Source organism: Spermophilus citellus (genome assembly GCF_964194105.1).
Source record: "Spermophilus citellus genome assembly, chromosome: 17".
Classification (NCBI taxonomy): Eukaryota; Metazoa; Chordata; class Mammalia; order Rodentia; family Sciuridae; genus Spermophilus; species Spermophilus citellus.
In genome coordinates, this window is record NC_138199.1 from 75,000,696 (window position 1) to 75,022,029 (window position 21,334).

The 21,334-nt window shown below is 43.1% G+C and overlaps 1 protein-coding gene across 10 annotated transcripts in view; it reads left to right on the forward strand.

Moving 5' to 3' along the window:
* TNRC6C (trinucleotide repeat containing adaptor 6C) overlaps positions 1 to 21,334 on the forward strand; it is a 126,633-nt gene that overhangs the window by 60,480 nt on the left and 44,819 nt on the right. For all 10 annotated transcript variants that reach the window (XM_081271931.1, XM_081271933.1, XM_081271927.1 and 7 more), the window contains 2 exons: positions 1,829 to 2,155; positions 18,689 to 21,286. In XM_081271931.1, coding sequence (XP_081128057.1) covers positions 1,829 to 2,155; positions 18,689 to 21,286 — 2,925 coding nt within the window. The remainder of the gene's footprint in view (positions 1 to 1,828; positions 2,156 to 18,688; positions 21,287 to 21,334) is intronic.

Below are 21,334 nucleotides of genomic sequence, written 5' to 3' on the forward strand. Positions count from 1 at the left end.
CTCCCTGTGTCTGCTCTGGAGGTAGCTGTGAGTTGGATTCTGGAGCACATGTTGCCTTCCTGATCCTAACTGGTTACGAGATGTACTGGTATCCCATATACCACTAAGAAAGAAGAAAAATGCTGCAGTGAACTGACACCTCACGGACTGCAGGGCACATCCCAGCATAAGTGATGTGAGTGAAGGAGGAAGTGCTCCAGCTTCCAAGTTGAAGGGGCAGTTGACACGCGGGACTGATGTGCCGTGGTGGCAGCACTTGAGGAGGCCTTTGCTGGATAGCTATCTGGCTTCTACAGTGTAAAGTCAGGTTTATCGTGGGGCCTGGGAAGAGGCTGGGCAGAGGGGTGGGTAAAGGCATGAGCGGCTTGACTGGAAGGTTTTGAATGAATTGTTGACCCAGGAGCATACAGGATTGGGGGGAAGCACAAAAGGCAGGGACCATGCTTTCAGAGCAGCAATGAACTGCCTGGTGGCTGAGCTTTCTTGGAGAGATCTGAATCAACATAGAGTAGCAGACAGTGACTTCTTTCAGGAGGAAGGACTTGCCAGGCAGTAGTGACAGAAAGGCGGGCAAAGGCCTCAAGAACACTGAGAGGCAGTGTAGCAGTCATCTGGTCGACCATGGAGTTCACATTGTGAGACAAAAACTGCAGACTAACCGGAGCTGGTAATATAAAGAAAAACAGTAACATTTCAGGACCCCCCACTGTGGACTTAAATATTGTTATGATACTTGTTCATTAAAGATATACACTGAACTATGTATAAACTCATTTCGTACATGAGATTTTATTTTACTCAGCCACACAACCAAGGATGTTTTAGAGGGTGCAGTAGCTCATGCCTGAAGCAGAAAGATCACAAGTTTGCAGCCAGCCTAAGCAACTCCGCAAGACCTTGTCTGAAATTTAAAATAAAGGGCTGGGTGTGTAGATCAGTAATAGAGTGCCTCTGAGTTAACCCCAGGTCTGTTTTTAAAAAAGAACCAAAGACAGTAACATGAAAAATGTGATGTCCTGAATAGTAGTGAAGGAAATTCAGGAGTAAGGTGGGCCCAACTGTTGGGGCTTAGGTTCTTTTGTGCCTGGCATGGGCATGCAGGTCATGAACCACTACACAGTCTACCTTTGCCTTGGGCATGCTTGTGATTATTAGCATGGTTTGCACAGTAGCCACCTGTCTCCTTTTCCAGTGAATCTGGCAATGCTGTAGATGGTATTCCCACGAATGCTGACGCTGAAATCCAATGCTGTTCAGCTTTAATTGTTCATATAGCTTAGAATGCACAATAACTTATTATTATTAGAAATAAAACAAAAATAAGTTCAAGGACACCTTGAGGATCCTGTGATTTGTATACACACTGAACTAGCAGTGGTTCTTGAAGGGTCATCTACGGGCCAGCAGCAGCATCACCTAAGAACTTGCCAGAAGCTCAGGTGCCCAGTTTCTCCCCCTCCTCCAGCCTACTGCATCAGAAGGTCTGTGATGTGGGTAGGGGTAGGGGACAAGCTGCTGGGCTTTAACACCCTCTAGAGGTGATTCTGTTGAAAGCAAGTGTGAGAATTGTGTTTAATCTGTTACCCTCCTTTTACAGATGGGGACACTAAGGCCCAGAGCAGCTAGCCCGAGATCTCAAGATGACAGTTCATTTGTAGGAAAACTGGGTTCAAAACTGCAACTGCAGGCTTTAGTCCAGTTCTGTTTCCAAAGCACTGCATTGTCATTTTTTTCCTCTGGTATTTTTTGTTTGTTTTCCTTGGTTTGGGTTGTATTTTAAGAAGATACTATTAAAGCTTTGGGTTCTTTTTCCTTTTGTTCTTTTTAGTGCCAGAACCTACTAAGACCTGTTCAAGCCAGCTCCAACCTGCCGGTACCAGTACCAGTACTTCCACCAGCACTATCTCCAGCAGCAGCAATGGCAAACGTGCATCTGCCGGTGGCCAGCAGCCCGCTGCATCCCGTTACCTGCCTCGAGAGGTGCCTCCACGCTTCCGCCAGCAAGAACAGAAGCAGCTGTTAAAGAGAGGCCAGCCGTTACCTACAGGGACTCTGACCAGTGTGAGCCCAGCACAGGTTGCTGGTTCTGCAGGGACAAGCCCTCCCCCCCTCCCTGGAGCCGGGTCGCAGCAGCATCCCAGCAAGCTCCAACCAGGTAAAAAGCAAGGGAGTATGAGTTTTTTGTTTTTGCAGACTAAGGATTGAACCCAGGGCCTTGTGCTAGATACATACTCCACCACTGAGCCACACCCTCAGCCTGAGGCTGCTGCTTTCTTTTTTTTTTTTAAATACCCTTATTTATTTTTACATGGTGCTGAGGATCAAACCCAGTGCCCACACACATTGGGTAAGTGCTGTATCACCCTGCTACAACTCCAGCCCCAAGCCTGAGACTTTTTATGTGAGAACTCTGCTCTGAGAAATAAAAATAGACATATTTTGGTGTATGTTCACTATATACTTAGTAATAGAGATAGACTGATTGATATCAGATTTAAAAGTTTGTATTTACTTCTCTTTATCCTGGTATTTCCTTGTATCTGAAGATATCATTAACTTCTTTGGCTCAACTGCTCTCTCACCAGAAACTAAAGGACCATGTGACCCTATCAAGGCAATGCTGAAAATCTATGCACTGAAAACCTTTCCTTTGCAACGAGGCTGTCTCTGAGTGTGCACATGCCTGAGCCCTGCGGCCCGGGGTTCTGCTCCAACTACGTCATGCTGCTTCCCTGCCCACGTTGTCTGGCAGCTTTTTCTTGACTCCTAGGAAAAACTGCCATGTGTCCCTTTGCTTTCCTGCTGCCGAGATGTAGCTGTTCCTTGTCTCAGCTCCTGTCTGATCCTTCTCCAGTCTTCTGCATTTTATGATTTGTACTTTTGAGAAATTTCTTTATTGTAGTTTTAGAGAATTTTGGGGAGAGAGCAAAGTATTTAAGTTCAGCTGCCATATTTCTCTTTTATTTTCTTAACTTTTTTAAAAAAGTAATTTAAGTGCTAGTTGATGTCCCTTCTATAGTAGATAACACGCTTGCTTATAGTTGTGAAATTCAGGTCTGTAATTAGATAAGTAAATAAGCTTTCATGATTGGGGTTTAAAAGAAATATGTCACAGGTCATATTAATACTTGTTTTCTTTCATGTGCTACCTTTTATAATAGGGAATAATGCCAACATAACCTAAAAGTATTTAGCAGTGTTTTTCAAAACTGTGACTTTGTGGTATGTTTGAAATGAACATTTTAAGATAACTCTGCCATATCTCTTCAAATAGCCTTGACTTTTATCTGCTAAGCATCTGGTAGGGGGGAGGTAGACCTATGATTGTCACCAAAAAGCAAGACAATAAAGAAAAAGTATGTTCATTGATCATAGTCCCATCTGTTTAGCTGCAAACACTTAAATCAAACATGCAAATTACTTTCTACACTGAAATGCCATCTTCAGGATAATCTTAACCAAGATCTGCAGTCAGATCTAAATAGGTTAGTGAGTTAAGGTGTTTAGTGTGAAAAACTGAACAAGAAATGTAATAGCCTTTCCCTGCACCTCACTTGGATGCGCTTACTTGACTATTTTGCATCAGGTTCCTTTTCCTCAGATGCTATTGGTGCAGGATGTTCCTGGTACCTCTTACATAAAAGGTAGAGCATTATCAAGGATTAATTCCATAAAATTTTGGTGCAAAAATAATATTCTCTAATAAACTTCTTCAGGACTGAAGAGCACTTGTCTGGCATGTATAAGTCACTGGGTTCCATCCCCAGCATCACAAAAAAAGAAGAAAATGAAGAATTATAAAACAGATTTTTTTTCTAAACATAATAACTTTATCCAAGAAAACATTTCTAGTTTATAGTCCTTTTAATATATATACACACACTAATTTATATATATATATATATATAATTTCCACACACATATATACTCACATACATATACACATACATGGCTGGAGGTATAACTCTTTGGTATAGGGCTTGCATAGGATGCATAAGACAAGGCCCTGTGTTCCCAGCATCACAAAAAATGAATAAATAAAGATTTGAGAACATAGACCCTTTTTGTGGATAAAATAAAGTGATTCTTGGTCTAAACAAAAGTATTCCTTTTTACACCATCTCTCGTCCCCACACTCTCTGGTGTCAGCATGTAAATCTTCCCCACAGTTCACCTTTCATTGATTTGAGACATTCCCTCAGCACTCTGCCTCTTCCTGATGCACAAACTCTGTTTTCCTGCCCTTGCAGCTTGTCTGATCAGCCCTTCCCTCCTCTTTTCCATGCCCACTTTCTGTCCTAAGCAGACTGTTTGTGGGCAGTGCAGGGGGTTGGTGCTGGCACATCTTCCCCCTGATAAAGTTCACTGCCCAGCTTCTTAAGTCTCTGGCCTTCGTGGCTCACCATACTGTATAATCTGTATCTTTTGCTGATTAATTCATTAGTCTCACCTTTCCATTAAATCAAAAAGACGCTGTAAAGAAAAGTATCTGAACTTTCCTTTGTGTGACTAGCTTAGCAGAGAGAAAAGGCTCTGAACTGTGGGTAAGAACTAGAAGCTAGTACTGGTGATGCCCCCTACTAGTACTTCATGTCTCTTAGGAAAGGTCTGCGTCTCTTGTGACCTCTACTCTCTAAGGTCCCTTTCCTTTAAGTTATGACTCAAACACTATTCTGGAGAGCTTATTTGAGGTCTGTGGTAGGTATTGCTGGGTTGCCATTGCATTGTGGGCTCATCCTGGAGATTGTAGCAGCATGTTGGTGTGCATGGAAGGAGCATGCAGAGTGTTAAGAGACCAAGCACTTCCTCTGTGTCACTTTTACTCTCTGAACCCTTCATCCACCCAGTGAAGAGATTCCTACTTGGCAGGATTTTAAGATGAGGTATGCATCTCATACTCCATGTAGGGCCTTGCCTATTGAGGTATTCAGTAAATGCAGCTGAGACTTGGGACTAGTGAAACTTTGAGATGTGAAGCAAGCACATACCATCTTGGAAGTGACTACATCCTAAAATACTGTAGTAAAAAGAAAAAGTAAAACAGTGCAGTAAAGCTTTCTCACATGGTACTTTGGAATTTCAGCTGTTCTCCCTAGAGTTGAATATTCTATAAACTTTCCTTTTCATGGTACAAGTCACTTAATGACTTCAAATCCAGGTGAAATTGTATGAGTACTTTCCAGAAGCATAGCCAGTTGCAGTGAAGATTTTTTTTAGGTACTGCTTAAAATAAAAGCTCTTGTAATTTTTTTGAAATTATCTTCATGATATTTTTGTAAGCAGGTTCTCATTCCTGCATTGAAATGACAAGAGTTTCTTTCGTAAGTATGTTCCTCTAACTCTAAGGTTACATTAAACAAAGTATGAATGCCAGGTCAGCAGAACTAAGAGCAAGGCAGGCAGGCAGGGTGAGTGACTAATGCTGAGGAATTTCAACAGCATACCACTCCTAATGAGAAGAAAAGCAACCTAGTTTATCCATTGCTATGTTTTCCCCAAGTGGGTCTGTATGTGAAATCTTTTCTCTCTCAAGTTTTAGTGTTCTTTGGAAAGTCAGAGAAGGTAGAATATCCTCTGGAAGGAATTGATGGAGTTCAGGTCACCTTTATCATAGTTTTTAAATGTTGCTAGAAGCCCAGAGGGGCTTCCTGATCTCCTCACATAAAAGTGTCTGGCCATTTGCTGCCTCTTCCAGTTGGAGGTGGATTGCTGCAGTTCCTATTGTGTTGATAGGAAACTTACATGTCCAATTAGGTAAACAGAATTTGGGGGTAAAATTAAACCACACAGATGTAGAAGTGGGAAAGTCTTAAAAATTTGAAAGTATAGGGGTTTGGGACCTTTTGAGTATAGAAAAAAAATATATATACTGTTAATATATTCACCTAACAATTTTTATTTAATCATTCTTTATATACCTTGTACTTCCTAATGGAATTTATGTTGGTAGGTTGGTCTGGCTCTTCCAAAGTTCTATTATGATCCATCTGATGTTTTACATTAATTTGTCAAGCTTGTATATACAGAAAAAATTGCAACCCCAAGTTTTGTCATTTCTTAGACAAAGTAGTGCACCAGTCCTGTACTTTCTCACCATCTCTTTGCATTTCTTGTTCTAGCAGAGCATTGAGACTGCATTGTCACACTGAGTATGCACACCTCTGAGGAGGGCAGGAAATACTGATCTTTCAGAGCTTGAGTTTCATCAAGCCCTGATTGATTGAACAAAAACATTTGTTGAATGCCCACGGAATGTAGATACTCTGCATTGGGGACCCTTGATTCGTGAAAAAGTATGTTGGGATGTTGTAACAGATATCAGTGTAGGTTGCCATGCACATGTGAAAAGGGCAACAACCCAGACTGCTGAGGAGGACTGCCAAGGAAGGCTTTCTACAGGTAGAAGTGACAGGAGCTGAGCTTGAGATAGCTATGCTTTGCAGAGCAAGTAAAAGAGAGCAGCCCGCATCCAGAGGCATAGGCCTGCAGAGGGTCAGTGTGTCTTGAGGGCCAGATGTGAGCAGGCTGCAAGGAGGCTGTAGACTGAGCAAGCTGGCCATTAGTGTTACTAAGTAGAAACAAAAAACCAGTTCAAAAATTTATTGTGGTAATTCAGAGCTGTTCCAACAAGATGCTACTGGAACTTGATAAGCCAATTCTGAAGTTCATCTAGAAGGGCAAATGTTCATGAACAGAATACCAAGACATTTTGAAAAAGAAAATAGCTATCAGCCAGGCATGGTGGACTATGCCTATAATCTTAGCAGCTCAGGAGGTTGAGACAGGAAAATCACTAGTTCAAAGCCAGCCTCAGCAACTTTGTAAGGCCCTCAGCAATTTAACAAGACCCTGTCTCTAAATAAAATGCAAAAAGGGGCTTTGGATGTGGCTCAGTTATTAAGTGCCCCTGGGTTCAATCCCCAGTACCAAAAAAAAAAAAAAAAAAAAAAAAAGCGGTCAGAGCTGTAATCCTTTTGTAATCTTGATGTGTTGCTGGGCAGGATAAACAAATAGATTGATGAGATACAGTGTAAAGACAGGGAGTGCATATAGAAGCAGGGATCAGACAGTGGTCAGTGTGGTCATTGTGAACATGATGAATCATATCTCTGTTGGATGCTAGAAAGCCATAGGCAAAACAATACAAGAACCACCAAAGATGATGTAGGAGAGTATTTTCCAGATATTATTAGGAAAGTTTCTTTCAACCATAAGCTATGGAGAGAAAAGTTGACAAATTTGAGTGTATAATAATTTAAAACTTTATACAAGGTGATAAATAAAACCTAAGAGGAAATGCTTATAATGTATTTATAGTAAAGGGTAAATAGCTCAGAAAAACCAAGGGGGTGTACAAATCAGCAAGGAAAGAAACAGCCCAATAGAAATTGGGCAAAAAATTTGAACTGGAAGATCATGGAATCATACATGGGACCTAGACGTATTGAAAGTGTTACTTATGATCAGGGAGAAAAGAAAATGAGAACCCCGTGATATACCACTTTTCACTTACCCAATTGTTAAAACTTTAAAATCTGGTTCCTATTCCTCTGTTAGGATAATAGCAGTATTACTATTGAAAGGGTGCTTACCATTTGCTGATTCAAGTGCCTATCACACGGTAACTCATTTTTAACACCCTCCAGACCCCAGAACCACCTCAGGCAACTAGAGAGTATGGAGGAAGAGTGGCTCGATGTTCTGTGGGTTGGCCAATAAATAGGAACAACCTCTGTAGTGGGCCATTGGGCAGGATTTATCAGCATTTCATGTGGCTGCATCTTGACCCAGGCTGTTGCAAATATGGGAACACATCCTGCAGACACCTGGGGGCATGGCCCCTTGTTCCACCCAAGGCTTGTGGCTCTGTGCCCCATGGCATGACCAGTGATGGGCCAGTTGAGTTGTGCTGCAAGGCTGTAGGGACAGAAATGGAATTGACTGTTGCTTCTTTGGAGCAGTTACAAGTGTAGGTAGTTTTGGTTTTCCAGTGAAAACCAACATCTTGCTTTAACCATGATGATGAAAACAGCCTGAGTTGAGAACCAATTAAGCATATTCTGGGTCCCCAGACAGGTCCCCAAAAGTGGTATATCACTTTTAGACTTCCTCCATTTCCTGCCAGAGTTCAGGTTCAGGTTCCCCTCTGTCGGCATAGTGTCAGCGTTGTGTTGTCACTGTTGACCTTGGATGTCACAGAGAGGCTTGATTGGTTTTGCAGCTTTGTTAAAATCAGCATCCCATTTTGTAAACAAGATAAACAAGATCCTAATACTTGCATGTAAGAATAAGTCCTTGAGGCTTGGTGCCGCAGTCTGGCTGGGCACAGAATCACGAGCCACTCACAGCTTTGTAGATTCAAACAGCAACTCTTTATTCCCGAACTCACACCGGCCTTCTAGAAACACGTTCTGGGGAAATTCACGTTCTGCTGCAAAATTCACGTACTCCACCAGGTTTAGAATCCCAAATACTTTCTGAATTCCAGGAGAACTCAACGGGAACTCAGGCGCAGGATATGCCCTATTCCCAGCAGGAATAACCTTAAACCTGGAACCGCCCTAAACCCAGATTGTTCTAAACCGGGAACACCCTAAACCCAAGGAGCGGGATACTCCCTAAAGCCTGATCTGCCCTAATCCAGTAGGATCCTCCTTAAACCCGGATCCACCCTGGTCCTTGAGCAGGGTCACCTTTCTCAAACATACATGCAATGTCACATCAAATGTCCATTTCCACGAGTCCTTCCTCTAAGCAACATGGGGTACGATGGCAAAGAAATTTTGATGCGTCATTCCTACTTGGCAATGGCTCTCAGCAGCTTGGGGCGTGGCTCTAAGATAGACCACTTGCCTTGCATGTTCCATCTCCGGTACTGCAGGTAAATAAGTCCTGGATACATATAAGATTTAATAATCTGATGTTGCAGTGAAACTCACTGAAGCTTAAGGCAAAAACAGACTTTATGTAATGGACTACCAATTCAAAAGAGGTTTCCGGGACCAAGCCTGTTCCCATTAGTAATAAATATCCCATGGGCCACTTGTAGAAAATAGGCTCTTAAGCAGTTGTTCCCAGAGGAGCCTGTGTGGCAAGGGGTGACAAATGTCTTCCAAGGGCTGGGGTAGCCCACCAAGAGCCATAAAGGAGGAGGAGGAGGCAGCCTATAAGTATTTCAGTCACAGGAAGGCTGGCCTGGCTTCAGGACTCAGAGTGGCACGGGTGGACTGGAGTGGTGCTAGCTCTGACCATGGGCAAGGTACAGCCTGTCACTGACAGTAGCCAGAGACACAGCCAGGTGTTGCCTGTAGTGGAAGAGCTTCTGCCAGACCAGTGGGCCAGGCCATCTCCCATTTCTGAACTGGGTTCTCTTTGAATAAAGTCTGTTTCTGGCAAATATAATGTTAGTCTTCTCACAGAATAATCCAGGGGAAAGTTGGTGTTTGAATTCATATTTTGATTGTGAGGGGAAGTTCATTTGGCCAATTGACCTGGTTGGATGAGTGTTGGCATATACACATGTAGTGATTTACACTGCCAGGATTCCAAAGAATGCCACTTTATCACTTTATCATCTTATTTTCTCTTTTTTAAAAAAATTTTTTTTAGTTATACATGGACACAATATCTTTATTTATTTTTATGTGGTGCTGAGAGACAAGTGCTTATTTATGAGAGACAAGTGCTCTGTCACTGAGCCACAACCCTAGCCCCATGTTATTTTCTCTTAAGATTACATTTTGCAAGTGATAACTCCAACTTGAAACACTCAAGAGCTTTTTTTTAAAAAAAAAACAAAAAACTTTTTCCTAGGCAGAAACAAAACATTGTTTTGGTGGATGCTTTGTACATTTATTAAACAGAAGGTTTGATTAATATTCAGCAGTGTTTGCTACTTAGATCCTTTTTAGATAAGGCAGAAAAGTAATTAGGAAGTTGAACACTTGCCAGTTTCCATATGGGCTCATTGAGAATATCACAGCTGGTGTTGGTATGTAAAACGTTTGAGAGGATGTGAGGAAGAGAAAAAAGGGATGAAAAGGAAAGGCAGAGCAGTGGGGTGACAGTTCACAGACGTGCAGCCAGGAGACAGTATGCTGCTGCTCTTTTGGCCTGCTTTCAAAACACAGAAGAGGCTGTGGTGCTAATTGGTACTGGATCCTGAAGTGAAAATATTTGTGATGGTTGAGAGAATTTGAAGAGGAAGGAAGTAGATTTAGTGCAGTTTCAGTTAGATGATCAAAGTGTGAAGAGCCCACTGTCGGTGCCCCACCCGTTGGTCTCCTCCTGGAGTGAATGGAAGGGGCGTCACCTGGACCTACCTGGGCCAGAGTGCCCTGGCAGCTCTACAGGAGGCTCCAACTGGACCTGCTCACATGTTGGAGCTGGAGCCCTAGGAGCTAGGACATCACAGGGTCCACTCTGCGCCAGGGGACATCCCGTGGGAGGTGAGGAGCACCTACTGTGGGTATTTCCTGGTAGAGCAGGAGAGGCGGAACAAGCCCTGAACAAGAAGCAGCTGACCTCTTCTGAGTCAACCTGAATTTCCAGTGCGGAGCAGAACTCGCCCTGGCTCCTGGCTATAGCTGGGTGGGATAAGATGGCCCCTGGAGGGTCCAGCTCAGCAGTTCGACTCCCAACTCCTTAACCTTAAGAAAGCAATCTCATTTCCAGCCATTTTCAAGGAAAACACAAGGCAACAAGCTGATTTCTTTTAGAAGTTTCATTACTGTTTCCAGTAATCCTTTTACTCTGGTCTGCGTTTAGTAATCCCTTGTGCTTCCAGCAGTTGAATGAGATGCTTGGAAGTCTCTTCAACCACAGAATTCTAATTGCAAAGTACTTTCTCCCTGCGATTTTTTTTGTACACAGTGAGTAGAGTTGAATGGGAGGTTTCTTGGGTCCTCAAGAGCTGAAAACAGTAATAACATTTAGCCTGTCCCTGACCACCAGGTAGCAAGGGATTTGTGTTGTCAGTAAGCATTAGTGAACATAGAAGTTAAAAGCACTGGGAACCATTCTTCGTAATGTGTGATTGTGATAGTATTTTGATGGCAGTAATGGTAATGGTGGCGGTAGTAGTAGTGGTGATGGCAGTGGTAACCATAGTGATAGTAATCATTGTAATGATAGTTGTGGTGACACCAATGATGATGATAGTGGTGAAGGGACAGAGGAGGCATTCAGGGATGTGACAGAATACTGCTATTCAAACTCCTCAGAGTCCTATTGAGGACTTGAAGAATGTCTTAAAGAAGAGCAGGGAGGTGTGGTGAGTGGGGAGAGCCTGGTTTTACAAAGTGGCTTTAAATTTAACTCACATGTAGAGGACAGATTTTGCTGTTCGTTTTCTGTTGCTTGTTTAGTTTTTACCAGTCTGCTAAGGCATTATTATGTGCCTGCCCTAATGTGACTTCTGGCATTGTCCTCATCTGAAAGCTTGCTAAGACATCCACATTCAACAGTTCTCACTAGCGATAATAACAGTAAGATATTTGAGTGACATTTTCAAATCAACTTGAGTCTATATTTGAGAACCAGAAATACTAAATTGGAATCATGCCTTTTTGCTTTCTGGCTTTCAAGGCCTTTCCAAGTGAGTTCTGCTAGTTGTGTTTTTGAGATGGGGTCTCGCCATGCTGCCCTGGCTGGCCTCCAACTCCTGGGCTCAAGTGATCCTCTATGTCAGCCTCCCAAGTAGATGGGAACTACAGGTGCATACTACCACAAGTAGATAAGACACAGTTGATCCCCATTTTTAAACTTTGAAGGAAAAAGTGGTAGAACAAGGTAAAAATGAAAGAAGGGATATAAGGAAAAACTAAAGCAAAGAATGAAGCTTCTGTGTGTCAGACCTGGCTCTGCCCTGGGTAGAAAGCTCTCTGAGCAGGAACTTTACAGTCTTGAGAACTTTCCCGCCCATCTTTTCAGTCTTGAGAACTTTCCCACCCATCTTTTCAGTCTTGAGATCTTGTCAGGTAGCAGCTGTGGAATAGGCTGTTGAATGTGGATGTCTCAGGGAACTTTCAGATGAGGACACTTACCAGGAGTCACATGAGGGTAGACACAGTATGGGACCCTAGATGGTGGGAAAAGAGAAGTTTGTCAGAAAATTTCCTAGGGCACCACGCTGGGAAGACCCAGCAGTAAGGCTAAAAACCAGAACTGTAAGGACTACATGTGGAGTAATTTTCACTATTCATGCTTCACCTCTTGGTTTTCCCATTTTTAATGTTCATTATTTCCCATATTTAATGCTCATAGCACCTCAAAATTACTTTTCCTGGAAAAAAAAATGCATATATTTTGGAGTTCTTAAAGCTTGATCACATTGGAAAATTTTATAATAATTGTCTCTTTTTGTCTCCTTATTTACTGTTTTCATGACAATGAAAACATACTGAAAAAATGTTCTTAGTAGCTTATATAGTAAGTGATTACACATAGATAAAATGTATAGCAAATTAACCTGGCCTGGTTTTGTTTGTTTGTTTGTTTGATTGATTGTTTGTTTGTTTTAATCTCGGCCTCATTTTAAGCCCTTTCAGGAGTTACCTATGTAAGTTTTGCCATTCTTGGCTGAATTGAAGACAGAAGTCCTCATTTCCCATCAGCTGAGGAGAGGGGCCTTGAGGATGAGAGATTCTGAGTGAATCATGTTAGAATGTTGGTAATAGCATTTGACAAATTTTACATTTGAGAAGTTCAACACTGATATATAGTGCTGTTATCTAATAGATCTAAATTTAATATACTTAAATTTTCCCATTATCCCAATAAAATCCATCATAATGATCAATTCACCTATATTTGTTGATGCCTCTCTCCTCCCCAAAAAACAAGTAAATGATAAGGTGTGTTTCATATGGTAAAGTCAGAGTCCATAAAGTCAGGTTTGGATTTGGGCTTTTATACTTTCAGAAAAAATTTTAGAGAAATACCTAGGATCTGCCCTTAGAGCATTTCTAAGTGATAAAATTAACAGAACACAACTTTAGTTCACTTTTTATGTTTTTTGTCTCCATGTACCTCCATTGGATTTTCAGTGAGGTTAATTTTGGGAGATTCAGATTTTGATAGGGTTGAAGAACCAACAAGTAAGGAACAAGAGAACAGCTAAAATCCATTACCTGAGGAGGTAATGGGCACTATACTGGGCGGTTCCCAGGCCTCCTGTGTCTCCTGTGGCTACCCGGAGCCCCAGAAGAGGGGAGGTGGAGGGAGAGATAGTATAGCTACGCTTTGTGTTTCTTTTAAGTGAATGTCACCATTCCAGCCAAACTGACTTCTGTAGTTTCAATTAAGTTGGTTGCCAGGCAACACAGCAGCGAAGCTTAATACTGCTTTTAAAACCAACTGAAGATATAAACATCATTCTTCTGTTATTATTCAAAGCTGCTTTGAAGTAATGATGAGAACTACTCATTTACTCATCCAGCGGATATTTCTTCATGGCCTACCCTGTGCCAGACAATCTGCTAAGCTCTGGAGGTAAAAATAGTGTAGGCATAGGCAGGCCTTGCCTTCCTGGATTTGCCGCCTAGAAGGAGACCAGCCAGCAATTGCTTGGGTAGCTTGCTCTGGGCTGGGTGCTCCATGAGAAAAGGTGTTGTCTTTCTTCTGAGCCCAGACACTGAGCCCAACACTTAGCTTGTTCATAACAGACCAGGAAATGTGTCATTAAACAGAAGTTGGCAAGCTGTGGGCCCATGATCCAGTTCTGATTCACCACCTGTCTTTGTAAATAAAGTTTCATTGGACACACACCCACACTGGTTTATTTATGCATTATCTGTAGTGGCTTTTATACCACCACAGCAAAACAGAGACCAGTGGCCCAGGAATCATAAAATATTTACCCTCTAACCCTGTGCAGCAATTGTTGCCAACCTGATCTAAAGGGGTTAACAGGAAAGGAAGACTAATAATATGGCAGAGGGTCCTAATTGGAGAAAGAAAGTCTCTCAAAGTGGATGTGCACTGAGTTGAGATAGGAAAGCAAAGTAGATCTTGAGTCCAGGCAGGGGCAGCTCTCCAATGGCCCTGTCTTAGGAGGGCAGGGTACAAACAATGCCTTGAGGAACTGGCTGAGCTAGAGCCCAGAGCAAAGGAAGGAGTGACACAAGGTGAGACCTCAAAAGAGAGGCGGACTTTGAAGTGCTTGGGTGAGCACTCAGGACCCATGGCTTTGGAGAAGAATCTTGGTGCAGCACTGAAGACAGCGGTAGGGATCAGGAATGGAATGAGACTGGGCAAGCTGGTATAATCTTCCAGGAATGCCGTCATGCCACCTGGACAAGAGGGTGTTTTGAGGGGGGGTTGGGTTTTGTTTTTAGTGAAAGGATTTTGGAGATGCCCATGTGTGAACTCAACAGGTATGGCTTCCTCCTGCTCTTATTGGGTGTTGGCTGTTGGGGATGCCTGCACACCTGCCCTGTGTAGAAGAGACTTTGCTTCCTCCCAGTTCCTCCCCACTGGTGTGCACCTCAGCCTGGGAAGGATTACTAAAGTGTGCTGCCTTTGTGGTGGGCCCTTCCAGAGCAGTACATGCGAACAGTCTATTTCCTGGTTCTTGACTCTGTTCATTTTAAACAGAATAAACAAATTTGATTATAAAAATATCTTTGCTTTACACATGAGATGTTCAATACCATTAATCTTTAGGGAAATAAAAATCAAAACCACAGTGACATACCACTTCACCCACTAGGATGACTGTTATTTAAAAAAAAAATTTTTTTTTAAATAACAGGTATTGTCAAGGATGTGGAGAAATTAGAGCATGTTGCTAGTGGGAGTATGGGGTGGTGCAGTTGGTGTGGAGGACAGTCTGATGCCCAGAAGAATGAAAACAGAGACTGCAGCAGATCCTTGTGCACTAGTGCTCAGAGCCCCTGTTCTCAAAAGACCAAAAGGGAGAAGCAGCAAAATGTGGCCTGTCCACCCAATGGAGTATTGATCAACCACCAATGCAAATGGTGAGCGAATTCATTCCCCAGCATGGGTGGGCCTTCAAAGCATTCCACTCAAGTGAAGCAAGCCAGACACAAAGACAGATGCTGTGTGGTTCCACTTGCAGGAGGTGCTTGGCATGATCAAACCCACAGAGGACAGAATAGGGGAGTTACCAGGAGCTGGAGGAGTGAGTGCAGAAGAATCAGTGGGCACAGTTTCAGTATGGGACAATGGGGAATTTCTAGAGATGGATGGTGATGCTGGTGATACTTGATACCATTGAATTCTGTACTCAAAAAAGGGTTAAAATGGTAAATTTCGTGTTAATGTGTATTTTATCACATTAAAAACATCTTTGATTTCATATCATAGTTGAGATTGACCACACCAAATATGCAGCTTGAATTTGTGTATATGTGATTCTTATGTTAATGTGTATTGTACCAGAATACAATTTCTAGTAAGCTCTAGAAATTGCAAATTTTAGAGCCAAGAACCTTAGGGATTAATATAACTCAACATTATCTTTTTAGACTTGAGAAGTGACTGACTTAGCAAGAACTCGAATTTGGTCTCAAACGTTTATGCCTTTGTTCATCCAGGAGACATTGGTTACCTAATATGTGACAAGCATTGTGGATATAGAACTAAGAAGGTACCATCTATACCCTTGAGGAACTTGCCCTGAGAAATTAGATTTTTGATCCAGTGATCAGATTGATTTTTAGTCACTCTTTCTCTAAAATGCCTGTTCCTGGATTTTCTTCATTATTTGTAAGGTTTTGGGCCTTTTTCTTAATAATTTATAAAAGTTCTTTACTCTGATAATTGTCCTTTATCTGTTACTGCCTGCCTGTAGCTTATGTTTTGTTTTTCAGTATATGATGTCATTTGTTGTATAGATGTTTCAATGTTAATGTAGCCAAATTTATCAATGTTTTATGGCTATGCATTTCATGTCTTCTGTAAGAAGATACAATGTCAGAGGTCCCAGAAATAAGTTTCCTGTATTTCCTTATTAAGCTTTAAAGGGTTTTGCAGGTTTTTGTTTTTGGTTTTTGGTTTTGGTTTTGTTTTTTGGTACCAGGAATTGAGACAGTCTTTCAAAGTTGCTTTGAGACAGGTCTCACAAAGTTGTTTAGAGTCTCACTAAGTTGCCAAGGCTGATTTTAAACTCCTGATTCTCCTGACTCGGCCTCCCAAGACTCTGAGACGGTACCACCCCTAAATAGATTTTACTTATGTAGAGTGTGTTTTTGTGTATGGTATTAAATAAGGGGATTTCCTTTTTTTCTTTGCATGTGGGCAGGCAGTTGTCTAGCAGCACTCAGTAGTAGCTGGTCCTCCCCTCTCTGCTAGCCTGGTGCTATCTTCTTCAGCCTGTCACTCATCCCATGTATGACCACTCTAAATGTGGACTGAGTGAGCATCAGTTCACACAGATCCTCGCAGCAGACCATTAAGGCAAGGCCCATGTTCCACAGTGCAACAGTTATGGCACAGAAATGGTGGTACTGTGTATTCCAACTGGCTAGTCCAGGTTGCTGACCCCCTGCTGTTCTAGTTTAGAGGTGAGTGGCCTGCCTCAAGGCAGAGCCTGTCCTCAAGGGAAACAGGACATGATAAAATGAACTCCAGCAGAATTTGCTGACTATAAGCCATGATTGCAGTCTAGAAGCTTGGGCTTGCTCTCTGTGTTAAGTGATGAGTGGCTCATTGATCCCTTTCAGTTAGTTACTGCATAAGCTAGTTTTTCAGAATACATGCAAAACCAAGAGGGGAAATTATCATAAACCAGAGTTAAGAGAGTTGGCCCCTAACATTTAACAAGAAAGAGCCTGGTTGTTTTATAGGAATTTAGGTACTTAAAATTTTTTGTTACCTGTTTTCATTTTCACCTGGAATTGCCTACCTACTTTGGAATGACCTGGAGCATAATTCTAAATTCATCATATTACTTTTAATCAGGCAACAAAGCTCTCTTTTTTAAGGTTGATATCAACTTTAGAATAATCTTTTGCAAGTATGATCATTTTTACATACTTTCTTATTTTTCCTTTAGTGTCATCAAACTATTTCTCCCTTTTTTGTGGTGCTAGGAATTGAACCCATTTTTGTTATTTTGAGACAGGGTGAGACAGGGTCTTACTAAGTTGCTTAGGCTGGCCGGAAACTTGAGATCTCCTCCCTCAGCCTCCCAAGTTGCTAGGGTGACCAGTGTGGCCACTCCCAGCTAATTTCATCAAGCTTTTTAAAGGGGAACTTCCTTGGGAAGACCATGCTTTAACTCTCCACAGATAATATCTTTTTTTTAATATTTATTTTTTAGTTGTAGTTGGACATAACACCTTTATTTTATTTATTTGTTTATTTTTATGTGGTGCTGAGGATCAAACCCAGGGTCTCACACGTGTGCTCCACCGCTGAGCCCCAACACCAGCCCTCCACAGATAAGATCTAATTGAAATAAATTTGAAGAGAACATAATTACAGGAATCTAAAAGAGAAGGAAAAATTTCACAGTGTATTTAAAGAAACCCCACTAAGGATATCAACATGTGTTTGTTGTACCTTTTGTTTTAATGATTTTCAAACATTACTTTTATTTTTTAGTAATACATACTTGAATAGCCTACTAGAAAATTATTGAAATGTAAGTTTGATTACAACATTGGAAATAATTAGAAAATCACAGTAGATAAAATGCAGTTATGGAATGACAGATACTTTTAGAGGATCACAAGAGTGAAATGATATATAAGTACTGTAGGAAGATAGCATATTAAATTATTCTGAGGATCTCAAAAGAACAGAGTAATAAAATAAGAAAGTAAAATATAAGTACAGAAGTTCATTTATGAATACACAACCAGTGAAACTCCACATCATGTACAACCACAAGAATGGGATGCTAATTAGAATAAGTTATACTCCACGTATGTATACTACATCAAAATTCACTCTACTGTCATGTATATCTAAAAAGAACAAATAAAAACATTTTTAAAAAGAAAATAAGTTCAGAAGGAATCCCTAGAAATTCAAAAAGATACCAATTGTAGAGTCAAGAATTTTTTAAATTAATGCACAAGAAACAGTGATAAAGCAAATTACAGATTAGACCAGATAAAGTAGTAAATACAGTGAAACATTTCTAACACTTAGTATCTTGGATAACGGAAGGTAACTTTCTCTAATATGTCTTCTCTCTCCTTGCCTTCCCCTCTCCCCAAACTATTGGCTATTATGTGACTCCGCAAAGCATTTACAGTTCTTCCACTGAAAGAGCTTCATATGGCTTCTAGGGATACCGTAACTAACTAGAAGTCGGGAAGAGGAGCACCACAAGCTGTACTCAATGGCCCATGTGAACACAGCATCCTCGCCAGTGCTCCACAGAGTCCACCTGTTCATAGGAATTGCATGGTCAAAATTTCCAGAGCTGCCACAGTCAAGTGAAGCCATTCCCATACATTGTGCCTCTGCGCAAGGGGGTGAAATTATGATGTGGTGGTGAGAAATAATGTAATTTTAGAAACATTACCTCTCTTTATACTGGGAGCCATTAAGAAGATACACAGCCTTTTTTTTTTTTTTTTAATGTCACTTTTAGCATTTGTCATTCAGAATTGAAAACTTGAAACAAAGAACTTCCCCCAAAGACTGTTTGACAGTTGATTCATTAACAAATGGGAGGAAAATCTAATTTTGAATTTTCTTTCATCTTTTTTAGATCTCGGTCACAGTGGACTGACAGATCATTATGAAAATTCCCACTGGGGACAGCAGCCCTCTTACAGAAGCGATGTCAACTGCAGCTGGGAAAAAGTGATAATAGATAGGACTGACCAGGAGGCGTGGCCTTCCATCACAGGAACAGAGACTGAATCTGCCTCAGAATGTCCTACAGACACTGACTCTGCCTCCAACTGTGGCTCAGAAAACAGTAGCATGGCTACAGGGAGTGCCCAGGGCAGCTTCACAGGACATACCAAGAAGACAAATGGCAATAACGGCACCAACAGCGCACTGGTCCAAAGCCCTTCTCATCAGAGTGCCCTTGGGGCAGCAGGAGCTAACGGGAGTGGAGGCACAGGCAGAGCGTGGGGCGTAGCCACCGGCTCCAGCTCTGGCCTGGCTCACTGCTCTGTCAGTGGTGGGGATGGGAAAATGGACACCATGATTGGCGATGGGAGAAGTCAGAATTGCTGGGGTGCTTCCAACTCCAGTGCCGGCATTAACCTTAACCTTAGTCCTAATGCCAACCCAGCTGCCTGGCCTGTACTTGGGCATGAAGGAACTGTGGCCACAGGCAACCCTTCCAGTATTTGCAGTCCAGTCAGTGCCATAGGTCAGAATATGGGCAGCCAGAATGGGAATCCAACAGGCACTCTAGGTGCGTGGGGAAACTTGCTGCCACCAGAGAGCACAGAACCACAAACGTCCACGTCTCAGAATGTGTCTTTCAGCCTACAACCTCAGAACCTTAACACTGATGGACCAAATAACACTAACCCCATGTGCTCCTCACCAAACCCTGTCAATGCAATGCAGACAAATGGACTGCCCAACTGGGGCGTGGCTGTGGGCATGGGGGCCATCCTCCCTCCCCATCTGCAAGGCCTTCCTGGTGCTAATGGATCATCGGCTTCTCAAGGCAGTGGGGGTGGGGGCGAAGGGATAAGCAACTCTGTGTGGGGACTGACCCCCAGTAACCCTGCCACAGCAAATAGCAGTTCTGGGTTCAGTCAGGGGAATGCAGACACTGTGAACTCAGCATTAAGTGCTAAACAAAATGGATCCAGCAGTGCTGTGCAAAAGGAAGAACGGGGAGGGAGCGCCTGGGACTCGGGGCCTCCTGCAGGTCCAGGGGTACTTGCCTGGGGGAGGGGCAGTGGCAGCAGTGGCATTGGTAACATCCATTCAGGAGCGTGGGGCCACCCCAGCCGAGGCTCCTCTAATGGTATGAATGGGGAGTGGGGAAAGCTCCCAAACCAGCATTCCAGTAGCGACATCAGTGGGAAAGGACCAGGAGGGTGGGATGGCCCCAGCTCTGCCAGCCAGACTCCTGCCTTGCAGCCTAGCAGTGAACATGTGAACTCGTGGGCCAAAGCTGCATCTTCTGGAACTACAGCCAGCGAAGGGAGTATTGATGGGTCTGGCACTCACAATGAAGGAGGCCCTGGGAGGGAAGGAGCAGGAGAGGGCCGGAGGCGGGATAAAGGGGTGATAGACCAGGGTCATATCCAGTTGCCAAGGAATGATCTCGACCCAAGAGTTCTGTCCAACACTGGTTGGGGACAGACTCCTGTAAAGCAAAACACTGCCTGGGAATTTGAAGAATCCCCTAGGTCAGAAAGAAAAAATGACAATGGGACAGAGGCCTGGGGTTGTGCAGCTACTCAGTCTTCAAGCTCAGGGGGGAAGAACGATGGGTCCATCATGAACAGTACAAATACCTCTTCAGTATCGGGGTGGGCCAGCTCACCGCCTGCTGCTGTGCCAGCAAACACAGGCTGGGGAGACAGCAACAACAAAGCACCAAGTGGCCCTGGGGTCTGGGGGGACTCGATAAGCTCTACTGCTGTTAATAATGCTGCTGCTGCCAAGAGCAGCCATGCTTGGAGTGGGACCGTGAATCAGGAGGACAAGTCACCCACCTGGGGTGAGCCTCAAAAACCCAAATCCCAAAACTGGGGAGATGGACAAAGATCAAATCCATCCTGGAGTGCAGGAGGGGGAGACTGGGCAGATTCATCATCTGTCCTTGGACACCTGGGGGATGGGAAGAAAAATGGCTCTGGATGGGATGCTGAGAGTAATAGATCAGGGTCTGGTTGGAATGATGCCACAAGATCTGGGACCAGTGGCTGGGGCAGCAGCACAAATACAAAGGTGAATCCAGGTACCAACTGGGGGGAGTCCCTAAAACCTGGTCCCCAACAGAACTGGGCAAACAAGTCCCAAGACAACAATGTGAGTAACTGGGGAGGAGCTGCTTCTGTTAAACAGACAGGGACAGGCTGGATTGGAGGCCCAGTGCCAGTCAAGCAGAAGGACAGCAGTGAGGCAACTGGCTGGGAAGAACCCTCTCCACCGTCCATCCGACGAAAGATGGAAATTGATGACGGTACCTCAGCTTGGGGGGACCCAAGCAACTACAACAATAAAACTGTAAACATGTGGGATAGAAACAACCCAGTTATCCAGAGCAGTACCACCACCACCACCACCACCCCCTCCTCCACAAGCAACCCTGCACACCGGGGCGGGACACCACCCCCGCACCAGGCCAGCACACAGCTGAATCGGTCACCATTGCTTGGGCCAGGTATGGAAGGTGCTGTAAGCTGCATTATTATAAGTACAAAAGTAGTTT